At 44.9% G+C, this 23,242-nt stretch overlaps 1 protein-coding gene across 4 annotated transcripts in view; it reads left to right on the forward strand.

Annotated features, from left to right (window-relative positions):
• OSBPL9 (oxysterol binding protein like 9) overlaps positions 1-23,242 on the forward strand; it is a 214,765-nt gene that overhangs the window by 73,812 nt on the left and 117,711 nt on the right. For all 4 annotated transcript variants that reach the window (XM_068239067.1, XM_068239068.1, XM_068239069.1 and 1 more), the window contains one exon: positions 2,253-2,329. In XM_068239067.1, the coding sequence (XP_068095168.1) occupies positions 2,253-2,329 (77 nt within the window). The remainder of the gene's footprint in view (positions 1-2,252; positions 2,330-23,242) is intronic.

Consider the following 23,242-nt stretch of genomic DNA (forward strand, 5'->3'; position numbering starts at 1 on the left):
TGTCGAGTCGAATCTGACAGGAATCTATGTGATGTGTGCTACACACTAGGAACAGATCTCTGAAATCTATTGGAAATCTGTCTAAATGCATTATTGGGCCATTAGATCCTATGTAACTCTATGGGCCATCGATCTGCTGCCAGCAGTAGATCGACCTAGATTTTCCATCCTGTCAGATCAAATCTATCGAAATCGGCCGCAAATCGATCAATCAATAGATTTGATAGAATAGATTTCTGATCGCTTCCATAGAATCGATCAGTGGCTGAAATTGACCAGTGTATGGGCCCCTTAACATCCCAAAGGGATCAGTTTTGAATAGGGATTGTCAATGAGATGCAAAAAATTCCTGGTTGATGTAGGATTATGCAAACGATGTATGCAAACACGTACAGCTTGGTATGAAATTGGATTGGTCAGTTTTCAGGCTGCTTTAAAGTAAACCTGAAATGAATTTGAGAAATGTATTTTAACTTACCTGGGGCTTCCTCTAGCCCCATATAGTCCGTCAGCTCACTTGTCGTCCTCCCGGAGGGATCCGCTGTGCTCCTGTGAAATCCGGGATCCGGCTGCATTGCTTGCCTCCTCCATCACATTTCCATAGCTGGGAGTTTCTCAAAAGCGCAGTTATGTTCTTATCCAACTGCATATGTGCTGTATGCTCCTGCTCACGAGAGCGTGATTGGGAGCTGCGCGGGGCCTAGACTATGCGTGTGGAGTAGTCCGCGACGCAGCTGCAGTCTGACAGTACAGGGCTGACAGTGGCACGACCAAGGGGAACAGGAAAACGGCAAGGGAGCTGACGGACTACGGGGGCTGGAAGAAGCCCCAGGTAAGTGAAAAAAATGCTTTTGCTTTTTTCGTCTCTGGTACACTTTTTTTTTTAAAGAAAACCTTTTATCAGAGAAAGAAAAAAGTGAAGTCGTTTTGTCAGTAGGGCGAAACCTCTGGATACTCCAGACAAGATACTTCCCCATCCAACAAGACTCCTTGTCATCTTTGCGGCTGCGCTTCCCTCTGTCTACAAGTACGGACGCACTGCACAGACAATAGTAAGTTTGCGCCTGTGCATGAGCTCCCCCCCCCCCTCTATTGCACAGATGCGGGCCATACGTTACACCTGCGCAGTGTGAACGTGCTTGTACACAAGGGACACTTAAAGACACGCCCATGCCACACCTCTAGCCACGCCCCCACCACACTCCTCTTCATGCATATCACAGAAAATTCAGCAGCAAAAGATGTCCTTTTATCATTTAAACCACACTGGTCCTTTCTATCATCCTAAGTTTTTTTCCTTTATTTTAATATACGAAAATAAGAAATCTATCAATTTAAAAGATGGGAATAAAGTTTAGAGTCTGTTAAAAACAGTTTGTCAGTAGCAACATGCATATATTTAGGGCTGGTTGACACTGCAAGAGCTTTTTCAAGCACTGGCGATTTGTAAAGCTCTTGCTAATGTAGTGCTGTGGGGGATTTTTACAAAATCGCATCACTCCAGTGACAACACACAGGATTACATTAGCAAAGCTTTTAAAATCACAAAGTGCTTAGAAAAGCGCTTGCAGTGTGAACCAGCCCTTGCATAGATCTGTACATCAGTCTGGAAAGAGGGACAAATGAATTAGTAAGAGGAACAGAGTGATTTGGTTACCAAACAGGAACGGTCCTTCCGAAAAATGTACTGTTGGGAGTTATGTAATAATGGATAGACAATATGTATGCTAAATGAATAAATTCACCTCATGAACCAAACCTGGGGAGTTTCCAGGCAGCCCATTCTCCACAGAGAATACAGATTCCTTGATTATAATGGAAAGAAATCTGAGCTTTAGGGAGTTTTGGAATTTAATGGCTGCCTTTAAATTGAAACTGATTACCGTACATTTACAGGAAGACTTGGGTAGCAGTGATGCGTGGAGTTGGTGAATGAGGTAAAATTCAGGATTGCTTCTGTTGAAAGTTATTGTATATTATTGGGGACTTTCACTTCATAGAACCAAAGCTGACAGAAGACCTCAGGAGGAGATGGGCATTGTATGAGCGGGCCTTTGTTCCTGCTGTAATCTGTGTTACGGCCGTTCTGTGTGGTGTAAGTGCTGTGAGGGCCTGCGGCGCTGCACGAGGTCTTGTGACTTTACTCTCCTTTCTTCTTGTGAGCTGAGGACTGTGTCTTGTAGATGTAGCTGTGGCCTCTCTGGATTGCGGCTTCTAATGTACATTTTCCCCCTTTGTTTCCTCTGCTGCAGCCCGCGATGCGGATGAAAGAGAGAAGTGGATCCATGCTCTAGAAGAGACCATCTTACGCCACACACTCCAGCTGCAGGTAACAGGTTTTGCCTGATTTAGTTCTGTTAAAGAGACTCTGAAGTCTCCTAAAAACAAGGTTTTTACTTTAAAAACCTCTAACCTAATTGCCCCTCCTAAAACGCTGCATCCCTGCGGCTGAAAACGCCATAAATCGCCCCTAATTCCCCCCCCGGCAAAATCCACCACTTTCTTGGTCGTGGGTTTTGCTGCTCATGGAGGCAGAGCTTTCAGCTGCAGCTCTGCCTCCATGCGCGTCAATCGCCACATGGATCTCCGCTTCTCCTCCGCCCCTCTCGGTGAAGGAAGACTGAGCGGAGCGGGGAGAGGCGGCGATCTGCACTGATGGACGCGTGTAGAGGCAGAGCTACAGCAGAAAGCTCTGCCTCTATGCGGAAGGAGCCCCGCCATGTCCCCCAGGTAATTTGGGGCGATTTATGGCGTTTTCACCGGCGGTAATGCGGTCTTTTAGGAGGGGCAATTAGGTTAAAGAGGTTTTTAAAGTAAAAACCTCGTTTTTAGGAGAGTTCAGAGTCTCTTTAAAGTGAACCTGTAATGTAAGAAATAAACCTGTAGGTTGAGGTGGTCAGAAGGTTACATAGTTATTTGGGTTGAAAAGAAATACGTCTATAGAGTTCAAGCAAGGTTATACTCGCTGACTCAAACTGGGCCCAATCCTATTCTCTTTTTCTCCCACGTTTTCTCTTAGGTAATATTTCAAATTTTATCAAGAAGATGCCTTTTAAAAATGAACTTTAGTGAAAAGGGGGAAAATAAATCCATACATTGCAAAGTGAGAAGTTAAAAAATAGAGCGATCAAGAAATGATTGATTTTCGCTATGTTATTTGTTCATGTAGTGTGATCCACAATGAGCCCGCAGGTCATCATCTTTACTACTGGCAGACATAAAAAAACAGACAGCACCAACTGCCATTATTTATAACCACACCCACTAACAATGCAATAGGCTATTTTTGTTTTTATGGATATAAATATGCACAGAGGGAAATACTAATTGCTTGACAGTTGGAAGCAGCTGGTATTTCCCACAATGCAACAAGGCTCACGAACATAAAACTGTCAGGACCATGGTCATGACATCACACCGTGGGAGGGTTCACCACAGTATCAGCCATACAGAGCCTATCTTATAGAGAGGACTGGTGCACAGGACCTGAATGTGTGGCCACACCGGAGTGCTGTAAACCCAAATTAGAGTCAACAGTTCCAGATAAGAGAGAGTGGCAGAGCACATCCAGTAAAAAAAATGCCAATTTTTATTTTAATATCTTTAAAAAATCACAGGCAATAGTAAAGACCACCAGAAGAGAGAGGGTTAAAGCATGCTCAACGGTCGTCAGCCGTTTCACACCCACGTATGGTCCTGATGAAGAACCCCTTACGTGGGTGCGAAACAGCTGTCGACCTTGGAGCATGCTGTAAACCTCTCTCCTCTGGTGGTCTGTACCATTGCTATTGCCCGTGAATTTTTTTTTTTTTTTAAGGGTATTGAAATAAAAGATGACACTTTTTTTTTTTCTCTACTGGATGTGCTCTGCCAATCTCTCTTATCTGGGTCAGCCATACAGACTCCCCTGATTATCTATTCTAGAAAAGGTGGTCCTTGGTTACAGTTCTTTAAAGTGATATTGAACCGATTAAAAAAAAAACCCTTATAATATAAGGAATTGTATGTGTAGTATGGATAATTAATAGAACATTAGTAGCAAAAAAGAGTCTATTTTTTATTTCAGTTATAAAGCTTTTTTTTTTCTTTTAGAACATTGCATCATTCTCTAATATTTGCAGTTTACGAACTGCATTCTGCATTTTAAACTATAAAACAGAGCAGAGCTGATGACCCTATGAATTTCCCTGCAGTATAATCTTTGAAGTTTTCTTTCACTGTTCGATGTATAAGTGCTTCAGAAAATAGTACTGTAGTTAACTAAATTAGTTGGAGAGCTCAGAGAAGATCTTTTGCATTAATAACAAGTGAAGTTTCTTAACTCTTCTTGTACTGTAAATATGAGACTCGTATCTGTGCTGCTAATGTTCTATTTCTTAGCTGTACTACACATACAATTCATTATATCATAAGTTTGTTTTCGCTTCAGATTCCCTTTAATTGCAGAGTGATGAAAAGTGATTTTAAAGAGTAACTGTCAGGCTGCAGAAGCTAATTTAAACCTCTATTCTCCTGTGTTAAACAGTTTAGAAGGAAGCCCAAAAGCAATTAGTGAAGATAAAAATCTCAGTTACCTTTGATGTGTGCTTATCAGCAAGGCTGTTATTCTTAAGAAGACGCAAGCCGCATACCATACTGCAAAGCATTCTGGGGCTCTCCCCTCGGCTGCTAATGAGACGTTACAGCAGCTTGTAATCGAGTAGCACTGATAAATCTCGGGCAGAGTACACTGCAGGAGTCAGCTATTGTTCCTAGCCACATGGCTCATTAATATTCACTGCACACTGTGTTATTTAGTACCAGCTTTTCTGTGATCAGGAAGCAGGCAGGACATGACGACACATTTGACAGAAAAACATGGAGCCTGCCATGAGCTGTCAGGAGCATCTATCTCTGCATATACTATATACAAATTCTGTGAAATCCAAACGTGGACAGTGAAATGCATATGTAATGTAAGTACAGCCAATCTTTAGCTACTGATATATGTGTTTATTTTCTCTGAGACCTTATACCTAACAGCTCCTCTTTAAACAGAAGATGAAATTATCTCTCAGGAGAATGCTTAGGAGAAACAGTGTATCCAGGATTGGGCCAACAGTGTTGCCTCTTACCAGTGCAGCTTCCCTTGTGTGAGTGGTACCCATCCTCTCTTCTGTACTGCTGACAGCACTGCTTGGTGACATCACATTCTGTGCTGCAGCATTAACAAGTCCCGCCCCTCCTCTCCTGGTCACATGAATCCTGGTAATGGTTAAAAGCATCACTCCCATTACTGTTCCAGAGTTGGTGTGATAGGAGGATCGGGATACTGCAACCATCTTGGAAATTGATTTTGTTTGCTTGGGATTGTCAATAAGATGCTAATAGTTCTAAGCTGATGCAGAATTATGCATGTTCTTTGTGCAGATTGATGACATTGGACCAATCAAACCCACCTCTGCTTCGTTCAATCCATTTCTGGCTTTATATGTTTGCTTAAAGTGAACCTTTAGGCCTCGTTCACATTAGCAACGCAGATGGCCGTGCGATCAGAACCGAAACGCGTACGAACGCACACCATCTGCTTTTCTATGCGTTGCGTGGCTGATTCCCATTCACTGTAGTGACTCGGACAGCCGCGCGTTTTGAAAAAAAAAATGTGTGCAGCATGTGTTCGCGGACCGCACTGTTGTAGAACGCATGCAGTGTGAACATCAGACAGTGCAGTCTATGCACTTCTGATGTCGTGCATTTTTGTTACGTTCCTGCTTCTAATTAGTACTGCTGTGATGTGTATTTATGGCCACTTGTCACTAGGGGGCAGTGTGAGACAAGAACAGGACTTCTGCTTTGTTTTTATATATTCTGCTAGTAGGGAGAGATAAAAGCATTCCAAGAATTTACAGCACAAGTTCTGCCAAATGAAGGCAAAAGCAAAAAAACGAGATAACTGTATTAATGTTGCTAATAGTATAAGGGTTATGAATGGGAGTACGCTGGTGTTTTCTCTCATTCAAATTCTTTGGGTGGAATTGAATGGGAGCAGTGGGCGCTTCTTAGAAACCATGCTCTGTGCTTGGCTAAGCAGCTGGGTATGGTGTGATGGACTTTGGGGATTGCTAAGCGTGTCAACGATCTCAAACAAACCTATTAACTGCTTCAAGAACTACGCCAGTGGCCATGTAGTCTTGTGACAGGGAGGACCATCCAGTGACCAGGAAGCCTGTAACATGTATTGATGTCCTGTTATTCCACTGCTAAATATCACATGACTGCTTCTTCAGTGTACCTGCTACATGCTGTGAATTTGAGCCAGCCTATATGATCAAACTTCCACATGTCCTGCCGCTATGGGGGAGGGGTTTAGGTGGTGATGTCATCACACTCTACTCAACTAGTGGGCATGTCCTAGACTGTGATTGAGGCACGTTTTAGGCCTTGCATTATAGAATGGTCTCATGCTGGGCAGAAATACTGTAGCAGCTCTGGGTTTTGCATTGGTCTTAAACATTCTGCAGAGATCTAGGGATTAAAAGCCGGCTTTTTATATCCTAGATGAAATCTAATGCGAAATGTCAATTATTGTTTGTTCTGGAGATCATCATCTTCAAAGGCTTTTAGCTATTTGACTCCGTGTACCCAAATCATTTTCAGCCAATGACTTCTCCAGCTACTGTGACACAGATGTGAGCATTGCACTATACTGGATTAAAGTAGATTGTACTATACTGGATTTGGCTGCCTGTTCATGTTCATTTCATCTTGCTGGGCAGAGGCCTGTGCTATGCTCTGTATGGGGTGTGTTGTTTTGTTTTACCCAATGTTTGGTGATTATTTTATCAAAAAGTATTAAGTCTTTAGCAATAGTTCTCCTCCTACCTGTCTCTAACTCAGAGTAACATAATCTATATGGAAATCTCAATTTCCCCTGGTCACAGCAGCTATTGTGGAAGAAGCTTCCATCTGATATAACACAACACGTTTATATTTTTCTGAATTGTGTGGCTTTCTACTTAAAGCTCTCTCTCTGCTAAAAATCCTCTGTATCCCCTGCAGTCAGAGATAAAGGAACATAATATGGGCAGTCTAGAGATATCAGTTGGGGAGGGGGGGGAGACTGTTACATTTTACACTTTTTAGGGGGGGTGGGGGGGTGGGGGGGACTGCAGCTTAGAGTCCATCAGGTCCGTTGGTTGTTCTGATATCGAATGCTGTTACTGCCGCGCACTTTCGACATAGATTTTCTAGCATGCTCAATTAATGCCTTTCACCGATTTTGGCCCGTAATCCAATACACTCATCGAATGGGCGGACATGTCGCGGCGCCGATGTACATTTGATCAATTCGATTAAATTATTGAATTGGACGACGGTCGATAGGGCCACAAAATCTCTAGATGAATGGTGGCACAACCGGTTATGTTTACGGCAATTAGTTTTTGATATGGGGCTATGTACGTTTGCGTAGTTTTTATTCCTTAGTAAATAAAAACAGCATTTTGGCTTTACTTGGGTTGTCTTTGTCTAATATTTGTTTGATGTCCTGAAAGTGCAACAAGCATGCAAAATTTAAGAGATCGGGAAGGGGACAAATACTGTCATAGCGCTGCACACCCACCCATGTTTTACCAGGGCTGTGGTGTCGAAGTCGAGGAGTCTGAGCAATTTTTGGGTACCTGGAGTTGGAAGTCGGGGAAAAAATGCACTGACTCCGAATGAATTTAACCTGTGATTAATTAAAATAGAAAATATGATAAAATGTTCTATTTCTCAGATAAGTCATCAAAAATAATTTATAGATACAGTAATAGCTGTGCTTAGCCCACAAAAATGAAATAAACGAATCAAAAATAGTTACTTGTACTGCTTCAATAAAGCAGTCCCCGTATTTTTAAAGTCAGATATACATATCTGATTGTGACTGTGTATATGATGTGTACACAGGAATCTCTTCTATATACTAAATAACATCTATGCTGTAAGAACAAAGCCTGATGTGTAACAGAGTCACTAATGGAGATGGTCAATGAGATGGAAATAATTCTGCGCTGATGCTGGTTTATGCAAATGTACTCATGAAATCAAATAATTTTATATGTTGTTCAAATTTGGTTTGGTGACTACGAATTAAAGGGTACCTGAGAGGGATGAAAAGAAAAGTTTTATACATACCTGGGGCTTCCTCCAGCCCCCTTCAGGCTTATCAGTCCCTCGCTGTCCTCCTCCGCCACCTGCATCGTCTGCTATGGGTCCAGGTACTTGAGCCAGTCGTGTGTAGTGCGCATGCACACACTCTGCCACTGGGAGCGCACTATACCTGTGCAGCACTATTGCGCAGGTGCAGATTGCCCCTGGCTGTAGGAGCGGCACATGGCCGGACTGCACTGACTGGCTGAATTACCGGGACTCATAGCAGAAGATCCAGGTGGCGGAGGAGGACAGCGAGGGGCTGATTAGTCTGAAGGGGCTGGACGAAGCCCCAGGTATGTATAAAACTTTAATTTCATCTGTCTCAGGTTTACTTTGTTACACAGTAGTACTATACTCTACATATGCACTCTCCACAGAGCTGCAGGGAATCCACTGAGAATGTTGTGCACATTGAACAGAGAGGTGTTGTCTATCACCCATAAACCTGGTTCAGATTGTACATGAAGAATGTGTAATAGAGGAAGAATCTCCTTATTCCCCAGCAGAGTACCTGCACATCACTCTTACATGTACCCACAGTCACATTGCCTAGGGCCTGATAGATGTTCTTTGTTCCTGTCTGTATCTTCTACAAATACTCTTACCAAGGACTAGTTTCAGTCTATGACTAAAGCTACATCTACACGTAGCGATCCGGCGGCGATTTGGCTTATCAATCGAGCCGCTGATGAGACAGGACGGATCTCCCCACCGCCGATTCCCTGCTTGTTCCCCACGAGGGGACAATGACGGAATCGAGCGGAAGATAAGCGGCGCAGGCGGGGACGAGGGCGGATCGAATCCGACACGCGGGCGAGCGTGGACGCGGCGGGTATGCGCGGGGATGCGGAAGAAGTGTAAATGAGGCTTAAAAGTTTTAGAGGCAGATCATCAGTCGGCTAGCCAGGTAACTGGTATTGTTTAAAAGGGAATAAATATAACAGCCTCCATATCCCTCTCACTTCAGTTGTATTTTAAAATTCCGAAGCGTTGGCAGTTAAGAGATGCATTTCATGTTACATACTTTCAATCAACAAGATTGTAATATGCAAATTAGAGGAGTCGGAGTCGAGGAGTTGAAGGTGGAATCCTAACCTGAGGAGTCAGAGGATTGTTATACCGACTCCACAGCCCTGTGTTTTATTCACCACATTAGTGATGCATGTGCATGAACCAATGATTATCTCAACACACTAGTTGGACCACGTTCACTGTGGTGCGTTGTAATGGCCATTTGGTAACGCGGCTTACCACACTGCAACACACCACCTATACAGCGTTCCCAGTGCAACGGGTGTGTTGCGGTGTAACAAGTTGCGGTATGGTAATGCACTCCATGCAGTGCGTTATCACTAAACCTGCGCCTTAAAGAGAATCTGTATTGTTAAAATCGCACAAAAGTAAACATACCAGTGCGTTAGGGGACATCTCCTATTACCCTCTGTCACAATTTCGCCGCTCCTCGCCGCATTAAAAGTGGTTAAAAACAGTTTTTAAAAGTTTGTTTATAAACAAACAAAATGGCCACCAAAACAGGAAGTAGGTTGATGTACAGCATGTCCACACATAGAAAATACATCCATACACAAGCAGGCTGTATACAACCTTCCTTTTGAATCTCAAGAGATCATTGTGTGTTTCTTTCCCCTGCATCTCTCATGCACTGAAGTTTCAGGCTGCTCTTTTCTTCCTGCAAATAGCTCTGCCTGTGTCTGATTTTCCTCAGTATGTGAAAGCCCAGCCAGCTCAGAGGATGATTTATCCAGCTTGTAAAAGATAAGAGAGAAGCTGCTCTAATGTAAATAATACACAGGCAGTGTGCACAGAGGGGCCTGGAAGGGGGAGTTCATAGCAGAACCACAACACTGAAGAACTTGGCAGCCTTCCAGACACAGGCCGACAAGTCTGACAGGGGAAAGATACATTGATTTATTACAGAGACTGTGATAGCAGAAAGTGCTGCAGTAAGCCAGAACACATTAGAATAGCTTTTGGAACTTGTAGGATGATAAAAAAACAGGATGCAATTTTTGTTACGGAGTCTCTTTAACGGCAAAAGGGAAGCATAATTGTATAAGCTGTATGCTTCACTCTACCTGACACAACTGCAGCATAACTGCGGCTGGAATGCACACAGGAAAGTTAACGGCCTCTGAGAACCGTGGCCTGTTGCGTGTACTCAGGCTTATTTCACCATGGTGCTTGTCAACTCAGGTATGCGGTCAATGGATTGCCTGTAGTTAGGAAGGTGTCTGGGGTGAGTAAGCGGGGTTGCACCATATTTATTAGTGATCGCAGAGAGCAATGTGTACAGTGACAAGTACAGGAAAAGCAAGAAGTTTTGTATCGGCATGATACAATTTATTGGCTAACTTACAAAGAATTTGAGTACAGTCCTCTACTGCTACAAGTGCCGCAAATGAGCAGAGAATAAAAGGCCCTATTTTCCTGGAATCAGTGATGACATAAGTCAGTCCCCTCACAGTGCACACAAGCATCCGTTAAAGTGGACCTGAACTCAGACCTCTTCTCTGCTCTAGAAGATACGCAACAGCATAATAGCCTTAAAGCAAAAAACATTTCTTTGTTACAGCTGATACAAATCCTAAAATAAATCTACAGTTTCTACTTCCTGATTCATAGAAGCAGACATACTGTTTACAGCCTGTGCTTTCAAATGGACTTATCAGCCATCTCTACCATAGGCAGTAGGCCTGAACGATTTTAAGAAAAACATTGAATTGAGCGATTTCTGTCCAAAATCACGATTTTGATGCGATTTATGATTTCCTTCAAATCAAGCTTTGATCCCCTTTTTGCCTCGCTGTCCCCCTGTCTCTTTGTTCACCCTCTGTGTCCCCCCTTTGTGCATCCTCTGTGTCTCTCTCTGTGCCCCCTGTCCCCCAAACTGCAGCAGTGCTGGACATACTTTACAGCACGAGTCCAGCAGTGCTAGAGTGACCATATTTTTGTGGGTCCAACCTGGGACGGGGAGGGGGGGGGGGGCGGCGAAAAGTGGGGAGGACTGAGGAGCGCGCCGTGGCGAAAAATGGGCGTGGCCATGACATTGTATGGGCGGAGCTAACGTAATGATGTAACAGCGAGGCATAAGAAAGCAGTGTTAACACCATGATGTGGACAAACAAGACTTTGCATCATGGGTGTGCAGGAACTGTGTGATGCTAATAGTATACCGTAACCACAAAACAGCAAACATAGCCATCTATGACCATTTAAATAATAAGTGCAGTAACAGTTACCCCGGACACCAGAAAATAAACGCAATAGGCAACATGTCAGCACAAAATAACCGCAATGCGGGCAACATGTCAGTACAAAATAAACGCAATGCGGGCAAACATGTCAGTACAAAATAACCGCAATCCGGGCAACATGTCAGTACAAAATAACCGCAATGCGGGCAACATGTCAGTACAAAATAAACGCAATGCGGGCAACATGTCAGCACAAAATAACCGCAATGCGGGCAACATGTCAGTACAAAATAAACGCAATGCGGGCAAACATGTCAGTACAAAATAACCGCAATCCGGGCAACATGTCAGTACAAAATAAACGCAATGCGGGCAACATGTCAGTACAAAATAAACGCAATGCGGGCAAACATTTCAGTACAAAATAAACGCAATGCGGGCAACATGTCAGTACAAAATAAACGCAATGTGGGCAAACATTTCAGTGCAAAATAAACGCAATGCGGGCAACATGTCAGTACAAAATAAACGCAATGCGGGCAAACATTTCACCAGAAAAGAAACGCAATGCGGGCAAACATTTCACCAGAAAAGAAACGCAATGCGGGCAAACATTTCACCAGAAAAGAAACGCACTGCGGGCAAACATTTCACCAGAAAAGAAACGCACTGCGGGCAAACATTTCACCAGACAAGAAACGCACTGCGGGCAAACATTTCACCAGACAAGAAACGCACTGCGGGCAAACATTTCACCAGAAGATAAACGCAATACAGGCAAACCTTTCACCAGAAAAGAAACGCACTGCAGGCAAACATTTCACCAGACAAGAAACGCACTGCGGGCAAACATTTCACCAGACAAACGCACTGCGGGCAAACATTTCACCAGACAAGAAACGCACAGCGGGCAAACATTTCACCAGACAAGAAACGCACTGCGGGCAAACATTTCACCAGACAAGAAACGCAATGCGGGCAAACGTTTCAACAGAAGATAAACGCAATACAGGCAAACATTTCACCAGGAATGAAACGCAATGCGGGCAAACATTTCACCAGGAATGAAACGCAATGCGGGCAAACATTTCACCAGGAATGAAACATTAATATGGGCAAACATTTCACCACAAATGAAACGCAATGCGGGCAAAGTACACCTGGAAAAAAAAACATTTACTCACCTGGCAGAAGTCTTCCTCTGGCGCGCTGCTCCGTCCCGGGACCGTCTTGTTCCTCCTGCTCTCTCTGGTCTCCCGCGCTGACAGGGCTACGGCAAGATGGCGCCAGAAGCCCAGTACTGGAGACACAAATAGGTCTCCAGTACAGGGCTTCGGCAGCCATCTTGCCGTAGCCCTGCTCGCCTGCCGGTGTCAAAACACCGGAAGAAGCAGGAGGCTGGAGCGGGGCTGCGGGCAATGAACTGGCACGGCGTCTATAGACACCGCTGCCAGTTCTCGAGGAGAGAGTGGCCAGAGTCCCGAGGCCGGGACGTCCCGCTGCTGAAAGCGGGACGTTTCCCGGGACCTCATGCTGCCTGGGACAGCGGACCCCGAATCCGGGAGCGTCCCGGGCAATCCGGGACGTCTGGTCACTCTAAGCAGTGCCCATCTATCCTCCTGAAGGCTCTAATGCATGGCATACTTCCTGTATGTCAAGTGACAAACAGGAACCAGGAAGTATGCCGTGCACAAGAGCTGACAGAGAGAGGATGGAAAGCGTTCGACTCCTGTCAGAAGGCTTGTCCAACACTGCCGATGCTGCATGCGCTGAGACCTGGGGGGAAGTTTGAAGCCGCTTCTTCAAACTTCCCCCATGTGGAAAGAACGTCATCGCAGAAATTGCCACTTTGACGATTCCGAAATTGTGAGCTTGGTGATCACTATTTCGATTTAAATTTCGATTTATCTTTCAGGCCTAATAAGCAGTCATGTGACACAGGGGAGGATCAAATTACATCTTGAGATTAGACACAAATGAGGGGAAATTAGACCGCCTAGACTCTGAATATATACAGGGTGCATTTCTCTGTTTTTCCTTCTGTCCAGTGCAAGAGTTCAGGTCCGCTTTATGGGAATCTGTATGTATTGCATAGGTTGATGTCAGCCTTTTGGGCACTGGATACACGAAGGACTTGCTGAAACTGCACCATACCTCTCAGAACCCCAGATCAGCAGGATACATAAACTTGGTCAGTCCCTGAGGGCACCTCAAAACCTTTGGAGCCAGAGCTTTCTGTCATGCTGCCCCTACCCATTGGAATTCCCTACCACACTCAGTGAAGACAGCCCCATCCCTGGAGTTAATGAAATCCAGACTGAAAAGCCACCTATTTAGCCTGGCATTCGTGGACTTGTAGAATTATTCCTCTTTACCACAATTTACCAATCAACCAATTACTGGTCTGAGCCATGCTTATGCTCAGGAGAAAAGCCCTTTACAAATATTTGTTGTTGTCCTATTGGCTAACTTACAAAGAATAAGAGTGCAATACTCTACTGCTGCAAGTACAGGAAATGGGCAGAGAATGGCCCTCTTTTCCTGGAATCGGTGATGACACGAGGCAGTCCCCTCATGGCTCACACAAGCATCCTTTACAGGAATCTGTATACATTGCATCAATGATGACATGAGGCAGTTCCCTCACGGTGCACACAAGCATCCATTACGGGAATCTCTATGCATTGCATAGGTTTATGTCGGCCTTCCTCTCCTGCCTGGCCAATGCTGCTGCATGTGAGAGACTGCTTCCCCTATCTGACCTATGCTGCTGCTGCATGTGAGAGACTGCTTCCCCTATCTGACCAATGCTCCTCCGGCTGTTGAGTGTGAGAGACGGATCTCGTCTGTCTCCTCAGCGTGGAAGTGACAGCAGTGCCGGGGCATCTGAGGAGAGCACAGGAGGACAGTTAATAACGTTTCACTTGTCGGGTTTCCTTCCTGCTGTGCTGCGTTTCATTTAATAATGCTCTCGACCTCGCCGTAGCAGTTCTCACAGGGCCATTGTTTACAGCTGGCTGGCTGTTATGCCATTGTCAGCTGGTGGCTGCATTTTCCAGGTGCTGCTGCTCTGTGAACAGAGCCCAGCTGACTTTTTTATAAATGAAACCATTTTATTCATATTCACCAGCCACAGATCCTGCTGGACCTGTCCTCCCCCTGCTGCCCAGTGAATGGTACAGGTCTGAAATGTGGCTGAAGAGTGTAATGGTTAAGGGCTCTGCCTCTGTCTGACACAGGAGACCAGGGTTCAAATCTTGGCTCTTGTTCAGTAAAATCACAAAGGCTGGTTCGCACGGCAGTTGGTGGCCCGAGTCTCTCTCACTGGCTGGGGCACCCAAACCACCGTGCGATGCCTAGAGGCAAGTGTGGGTGGTCCTGAACCTCTCACTTTCAGGGAATTCACCCCCATTGCCTCTAAATTGAATGTTAACTGCAACAGACACAATTGCTCACTACCAGCTAAAGAAATTTCCTACCTTTATCTGGTCAGCAGGTGCCAGTCAGCCAATCAGGTGTAATGTCATACACTCTTTGCCTGCCGTACCAAATCTAGCAGGAATTGCATAAATTAGCATTCAGGTGGGGGAGGCTTCGGTTGGACGTAATCGTAGATTGCATCGGTTACAGGGACGCCCCATGTAGGCACATCTCCCACACGGTCCCCTCCCTAACTACTCACCTGTCAACCGCATTCTGGAAGCTGCAAAAAAGAAAATTAAAATAGCAAACACTGGTTCGCATGACAGCCGGGGGCCCCGGGCTCTCTCGCTGGCTGCACAGTAGCACGAAGCAGCATGATACGGCTGCACTTATTTACAGTGGAGCGCACAGCCGCAAGCTTTGGTGAGACGTATTCAGAGGGTGCGTGTGCGGTAACGGTGAGGTCGAGGCTACTTTCTTCTTAGGTAAGTATTTGTATTTCACCTCACTATTTAAAGGCCATTTAAAGTTAAAAAGTAAATCTCCGTTCACGGCGGAGGTAAATGGGGTCTGGTGATTAGCTTTGTGCTGGAGAAGCAACAGCCTCTCTCCTCGCAGCAAGGAGACAGCCATCACTAATGTAGGTGCAGGAGTCTCGGTTACAATTGGGGCCGTCATCCTTTCGTGCCCCGAAATGCAGAGTTGGCAGCAGAACATGCTGATTCATCCATCTGTTAGTGAGATGTCTGTATGACTCCAACGCTGCAGCCTCATTTCTGCTTATGTAGTGCGGGCTCCAACATGCCAGCAAGAATAGAGAGCCATCGACATGAAGTCACAGAAGGCCTGGGAGGTTAAGGCTACGTTTCCACTACTGCGGTGCGATTCCGTTGTAGAAAACGTGTAAATGAATTTGCATACGGATGCAAATTAGTTCGCGTTTGTATGCGAATTTTAATGTGAACGCATGCATTTTTCGTGTATTTTTGGAAGTGTGCGAATTTAACCATGTCAGTGCCTGTGTGCTTATACATTAATTTTACGTGAAAACGTACGCAAATTCGCATGGAAAATTCGCATAGCAAAAACGCATGCAATTTTCCTATTCATTACATTACAGGCGCATTGCACATTAGCCTTGCGGTGTGCGAATTCTGATGGCTCTGCGGTGCTGATTTTGTTCTGCACAGTCCACTGCACAGATTTCCTGAATCATGGAAACCGTTCCATTTACTATTAGGCTGCTTTCACAGTGGGAGGTTACAGGCGCACGTTAGAGCAGCCTGTAACGCAGCTTAACTCACAGTAATGAAAAATCAATGGGCTGTTCACAGTGCCCACGTTGCGTTACAGTGTAACGCTGCACGTTCTATGAAAGTGCAGCATGCTGTGCCTTATACTGGGCTTTAGCTGCGTTAGACTGTGTGCACATGCTCAGTAATGTTGTTTTATCGCTTTTTTGTGTGCAGGAGAGGAGGGGAGAATCCGCTATTTTGCCTAGCAGGTTCTCTTCCTGCTAGCAATGATTCATATGAATCATTCTCTGCCTGCTAGCAATGATTCATATGAATCATTCTCTGCCTGCTAGCAATGATTCATATGAATCATTCTCAGTTCTCTGCCTGCTAGCAATGATTCATATGAATCATTTGTGGTTCCCTGCCTGCTAGCAATGATTCATATGAATCATTGCCGGTTCTATTGAACGAAAACGGCGCGCCAAGAGCCGCATAACGCATATGTAGCGTCCACCTTTAGCACCTCCCTGCGTTGTGTTAGGGGAACGTTATGTGACCTTAACGTCCCCTGCAACGCAACGTCCCACTGTGTAAGAGCCCTTATTGGGTATGCGAATCTGCATGCAGAAAACACATGCAGATTCGCTTGAGTGGAAACGGGCCCTGATCCTAGTGAAGGAGGGATTATGGCAGCAGGACAGGTCAGCTTTGTTATGCTTACTGTGCATATGGGGGTTTAGCTGGTTGAAAGGCACTACAATTGCCTAAGTATTTCAAATAAGTATTCAAAAAAAAAAAAAAAAAAAGTACCAACATTCACTGCAGACAACATTGTGCATTGCTGATGAATGCACTTCATGCAAATACACTACCTTTTGCTTTGAATTAGAGGCTGCACTATGGAGTTAAATAGTGTGATGGCCCTGCAGTGTGATGTGTGACAAAGTTCACCAATCCCCAACCATTAACAACTAGACCGAAAGCTTCATACACTCTCTCAATTATTGTTGCCTGAAATGATTACTTGTGATAGTTTTAGCTGACCGTTTAGAAGTGATTGCTGTACAGACCTGCTACTCAGCGGTAGCAGCTTGTCCGACGAAGAATGGGGTAGATATGCCTGATTTCCTACAATCATTTGGATGTCCTTGTTATTGGGGGAATTATGGTGATACATTCCTGGGTGTCGAACTTTGTTGCTGAATTAGCAATCGTTACTGACTGGGACATGTGAGTGGAGATGAAATTGAATTCCAACCTTGGAGCAATGGTTTCTTCCAGAGGAAGCAGAACTCACCTACAGTGGAGGAAATAATTATTTGACCCCTCACTGATTTTGTAAGTTTGTCCAATGACAAAGAAATGAAAAGTCTCAGAACAGTATAATTTCAATGGTAGGTTTATTTTAACAGTGGCAGATAGCACATCAAAAGGAAAATCGAAAAAATAACCTTAAATAAAAGATAGCAACTGATTTGCATTTCATTGAGTGAAACACATTTTTGAACTCCTACCAACCATTAAGAGTTCTGGCTCCCACAGAGTGGTTAGACACTTCTACTAAATTAGTCACCCTCATTAAGGACACCTGTCTTAACTAGTCACCTGTATAAAAGACACCTGTCCACAGAATCAATCAATCAAGCAGACTCCAAACTCTCCAACATGGGAAAGACCAAAGAGCTGTCCAAGGATGTCAGAGACAAAATTGTAGACCTGCACAAGGATGGAATGGGCTACAAAACCATTAGCAAGAAGCTGGGAGAGAAGGTGACAACTGTTGGTGCGATTGTTCGAAAATGGAAGGAGCACAAAATGACCATCAATCGACCTCGCTCTGGGGCTCCACGCAAGATCTCACCTCGTGGGGTGTCAATGGTTCTGAGAAAGGTGAAAACGCATCCTAGAACTACACGGGAGGAGTTAGTGAATGACCTCAAATTAGCAGGGACCACAGTCACCAAGAAAACCATTGGAAACACATTACACCGCAATGGATTAAAATCCTGCAGGGCTCGCAAGGTCCCCCTGCTCAAGAAGGCACATGTGCAGGCCCGTCTGAAGTTTGCCAATGAACACCTGAATGATTCTGTGAGTGACTGGGAGAAGGTGCTGTGGTCTGATGAGACCAAAATAGAGCTCTTTGGCATTAACTCGCTGTGTTTGGAGGAAGAAAAATGCTGCCTATGACCCCCAAAACACTGTCCCCACCATCAAGCATGGGGGTGGAAACATTTTGCTTTGGGGGTGTTTTTCTGCTAAGGGCACAGGACAACTTAATCGCATTAACAGGAAAATGGACGGAGCCATGTATCGTGAAATCCTGAACGACAACCTCCTTCCCTCTGCCAGGAAACTGAAAATGGGTCGTGGATGGGTGTTCCAGCACGACAATGACCCAAAACATACAGCAAAGGCAACAAAGGAGTGGCTCAAGAAGAAGCACATTGAGTTCATGGAGTGGCCTAGTCAGTCTCCGGACCTTAATCCAATAGAAAACCTATGGAGGGAGCTCAAGCTCAGAGTTGCACAGAGACAGCCTTGAAACCTTAGGGATTTAGAGATGATCTGCAAAGAGGAGTGGACCAACATTCCTCCTAAAATGTGTGCAAACTTGATCATCAATTACAAGAAACATTTGACCTCTGTGCTTGCAAACAAGGGTTTTTCCACTAAGTATTAAGTCTTTTATTGTTAGTTATTTCACTTAATGAAATGCAAATCAGTTGCTATCTTTTATTTAAAGAGAATCTGTATTGTTAAAATTGCTCAAAAGTAAACATACCAGTGCGTTAGGGGACATCTCCTATTACCCTCTGTCACAATTTCGCCGCTCCTCGCCGCATTAAAAGTGGTTAAAAACAGTTTTAAAAAGTTTGTTTGTAAACAAACAAAATGGCCACCAAAACAGGAAGTAGGTTGATGTACAGTATGTCCACACATAGAAAATACATCCATACATAAGCAGGCTGTATACAGCATTCCTTTTGAATCTCAAGAGATCATTGTGTGTTTCTTTCCCCTGCATCTCTCATGCACTGAAGTTTCAGGCTGCTCTTTTCTTCCTGCAAATAGCTCTGCCTGTGTCTGATTTTCCTCAGTATGTGAAAGCCCAGCCAGCTCAGAGGATGATTTATCCAGCTTGTAAAAGATAAGAGAGAAGCTGCTCTAATGTAAATAATACACAGGCAGTGTGCACAGAGGGGCCTGGAAGGGGGAGTTCATAGCAGAACCACAACACTGAAGAACTTGGCAGCCTTCCAGACACAGGCCGACAAGTCTGACAGGGGAAAGATACATTGATTTATTACAGAGACTGTGATAGCAGAAAGTGCTGCAGTAAGCAAGAACACATTAGAATAGCTTTTGGAACTTGTAGGAGGCTACATTCACAATGGGGCATTGCGGTGCAACCTAACGGACGCATTGTAACATGGACAGTCGCACTGCTAGGATAAACCTCTGGGACATTCACCGTGCGACCGGTGTGATCGAGTGGAGTGCTTTACCACATAACGTGTGCTGACAGTGAAGCATACTCTACATTGACTGTATCAGGGCTGTGGGGTCGGAATAATTTTGGGTACCTTGAGTTCCTTAAACTTAGTCGGAGTTGGATGATTTTCGATCCCTGGTAAGTATTAGACTTAAGGCCTGTACTCGCCTTGCTATTTTTCGAAACGACCAGGTTTTTTTTTTTTTTTTTCCAATGAGCAACGAGCGGTCATTTCCGCAATCTCACAACATGGGTACAGGTACGCGAATGTCGTTAAGCGTCATGTGGCAATAATGTCTCGACGGATCTTTACGATCCTGAACTATACCATCGCAAAGTACCACAATCGCTTGAAGTCTTGTCGCACCCTTCGTGGGCTGTTGCACACACCCGTCCGCAGGAAGATCGATCAGGGAACGCTCGTCGTGGAGGGACGCCGATGTGATCCATTTTCCTTTGTCACGAGGCGAGTATTTTATCGGAGCAATTTTGGGTACCTGGAGTTGGAGTCTGAGTCGGTGGTTTCATAAACTGAGGAGTCAGATGATTTTTGTACAGACTCCGCAGCCCTGGATTGTATGCCTCACTCGTGTAAAGTGCGGTGCAACATTCCCATTTCGTTCCGTATTAACGCTTACAGTTAACGCAACTGTAAACGTAGCCTTAATGACTAGTGATGGACAGTGAGGTGCAAATAGTTTTGAGTTGATGCAGAGTTATGCCAAATTTACTGTACATGCAAGTTTTATGCAGTTGAATTGAGCCAAAGTGGAATTTAATTTGTCCGTTTTCGAATTGCATAATCCTGCATCAACTCAAAACTACTAGCAGCGCAGCGACTAGATGCTACGCAGGAAACTCTGTAAGCTGTATTGAAGCTTAGTTGAAGCTATTAGCAATTGGCTGAGTAGCACATGTCACATGTCTCTAAACCTTTTTATTTAATGCTGGCCATTTCTGGATAGTTTGGACTATTGGAGTTTTTTTCGTTTTAAGTAGACCTTTTTTATAGATTCCGTTTTTTGACCTTAGTATTTTCATGTGACTAAAGGTGGCATTACACTTATAGATTTGCATCAGATTCGACCATCAGATAGATTTGTCAGATGCCTGTCGAGTCGAATCTGACAGGAATCTATGCTATGTGTGCCACACAATAGGAACAGATTTCTGAAATCTATTGGAAATCTGTCTAAATGCATTATTGGGCCATTAGATCCTATGTAACTCTATGGGCCATCGATCTGCTGCCAGCAGTAGATCGACCTAGATTTTCCATCCTGTCAGATCAAATCTATCGAAATCGTCCGCAAATCGATCAATCAATAGATTTGATAGAATAGATTTCTGATCGCTTCCATAGAATCGATCAGTGGCTGAAATTGACCAGTGTATGGGCCCCTTAAAGAGAATCTGTATTGTTAAAATCACTCAAAAGTAAACATACCAGTGCGTTAGGGGACATCTCCTATTACCCTCTGTCACAATTTCGCCGCTCCTCGCCGCATTAAAAGTGGTTAAAAACAGTTTTAAAAAGTTTGTTTGTAAACAAACAAACAAAATGGCCACCAAAACAGGAAGTAGGTTGATGTACAGTATGTCTACACATAGAAAATACATCCATACATAAGCAGGCTGTATACAGCATTCCTTTTGAATCTCAAGAGATCATTTGTGTGTTTCTTTCCCCCATGCACTGAAGTTTCAGGCTGCTCTTTTCTTCCTGCAAACAGCTTTGCCCTTGTTTGTAATTCCTCAGTATGTGAAAGCCCAGCCAGCTCAGAGGACGATTTATCCAGCTGATTAGAGCAGCTTCTCTCTTATCTAAATAACACACAGGCAGTGTGCATAGAGGGGCCATAAAGGGTGAGTTCATAGCAGAACCACAATACTGAAGAACTTGGCAGCCTTCCAGACACAGGCCTACAAGTCTGACAGGGGAAAGATACATTGATTTATTACAGAGACTGTCATAGTAGAAAGTGCTGCAGTAAGCCACAACACATTAGAATAGCTTTTGGAACATGTAGGATGATAAAAAACAGGATGCAATTTTTGTTACGGAGTCTCTTTAAGGTTATTTTTTCAATTTTCCTTTTGATGAGCTATCTGCCACTGTTAAAATAAACCTACCATTGAAATTATACTGTTCTGAGACTTCATTTCTTTGTCATTGGACAAACTTACAATATCAGTGAGGGGTCAAATAATTATTTCCTCCACTGTATGTGTTACCTGGAACTCTGCATGGGGCTAATTGGCTTACAGCTCATTAACCTTCTGCCAGTTGATGAACAGTAAAGGTCCGTACACACGCCGGACTGGAGGCAACGACTGGTCCGTCGTCACCTCCTGCTGGGTGGGCGTTCCAACGACAGTCCGGCGTGTGTACGCACTGTCGGCGGACTGATACGGCTGTTTCTGAGCGATCCGCCGGGCGGATCGCTCAGAAGCAGCCGTATCAGTCCGCCGACAGTGCGTACACACGCCGGACTGTCGTTGGAACGCCCACCCAGCGGGAGGTGACGACGGACCCGTCGTTGCCTCCAGTCCGGCGTGTGTACGGACCTTTAAGGTGGCCATACACTGGTCGATTTGCCATCAGATTCGACCAACAGATAGATCCCTCTCTGATCGAATCTAATCAGAGAGGGATCATATGGCTGCCTTTACTGCAGATTGTGAATCGATTTCAGCCTGAAACCGATCACAATCTGTGGTGGTGCTGCCGCTGCCTTCCCCCCCCGCCAGCTATACATTACCTGCTCCGGCCGGCGCGAGTCCCCGCTGTCACCGATGTCTTATTCTCAGCTGGGTTCCGCGTTCCGGTCCGGCTGCCTTCACTTCTTTCTGTCCGGGGAAGTTTAAACAGTAGAGGGCGCTCTACTGTTTAGGCTGCATTTCCACTTGTGCGGTGCGAATCGCCGCGGTAAAAATTCGCATGCGGATGCGAATTTCGCATGCGGGTGCATGCGAATTTTCATGCGAAGTCGCATGCGAATTCGCATGGATGACGATGCATGCGAATTTAACCTTGGCAGTGCTGGAGTGCTTTTTCCATTGTTTCTATGCGAATTCGCATGAAAATTCGCATGAAAATTCGCATACCTAAACCGCATGCGAATTTCCTATTAAATGCATTGCATGCGATTCGCATAGCGGTATGCGGTATGCGAATTCTGATGGCTCTGCCATCCGAATTTTTTCTGCACAGAAAAACGCACAGGAATCCTGACAAGTGGAAACAGTCCCATTCACTTGTATTGCTATGCGAATTTGCATGCGAAAAACGCGTGGAAATGAGCCCTTAAAGTTCCTGCCGGGACAGGGAGTGAAGGCAGCTGGACCGCAACACGGAACCCAACGAAGAATAAGACATCGGTGACAGCGGGGATACGCGCCGGCTGGATCAGGTAATGTATTGCCGCTAGCGTCGGTCATCGGGCATTCGAACGCCACTATCGACGCACTCCGACCCGCCGGCGATCGAGAAAAATCTTCCACATGGACGCATCGACTAGAATCGACCAGAACGATTAATTTCGACCGGCAATCGATCGTTCTGTCAGCATCAGTGATCGAATCTGCTGTATATCGGCAGGAAAATCGTTAGGTGTATGGGCCCCTTAATGGCGCGTACAGACACCGGATTCCCGCAAACGACGGGTCGTCGGACCCACCCGCGGGGCGGCCGTTCT

The sequence above is a fragment of the Hyperolius riggenbachi genome, chromosome 6, assembly GCF_040937935.1.
Source record: "Hyperolius riggenbachi isolate aHypRig1 chromosome 6, aHypRig1.pri, whole genome shotgun sequence".
NCBI lineage: Eukaryota > Metazoa > Chordata > Amphibia > Anura > Hyperoliidae > Hyperolius > Hyperolius riggenbachi.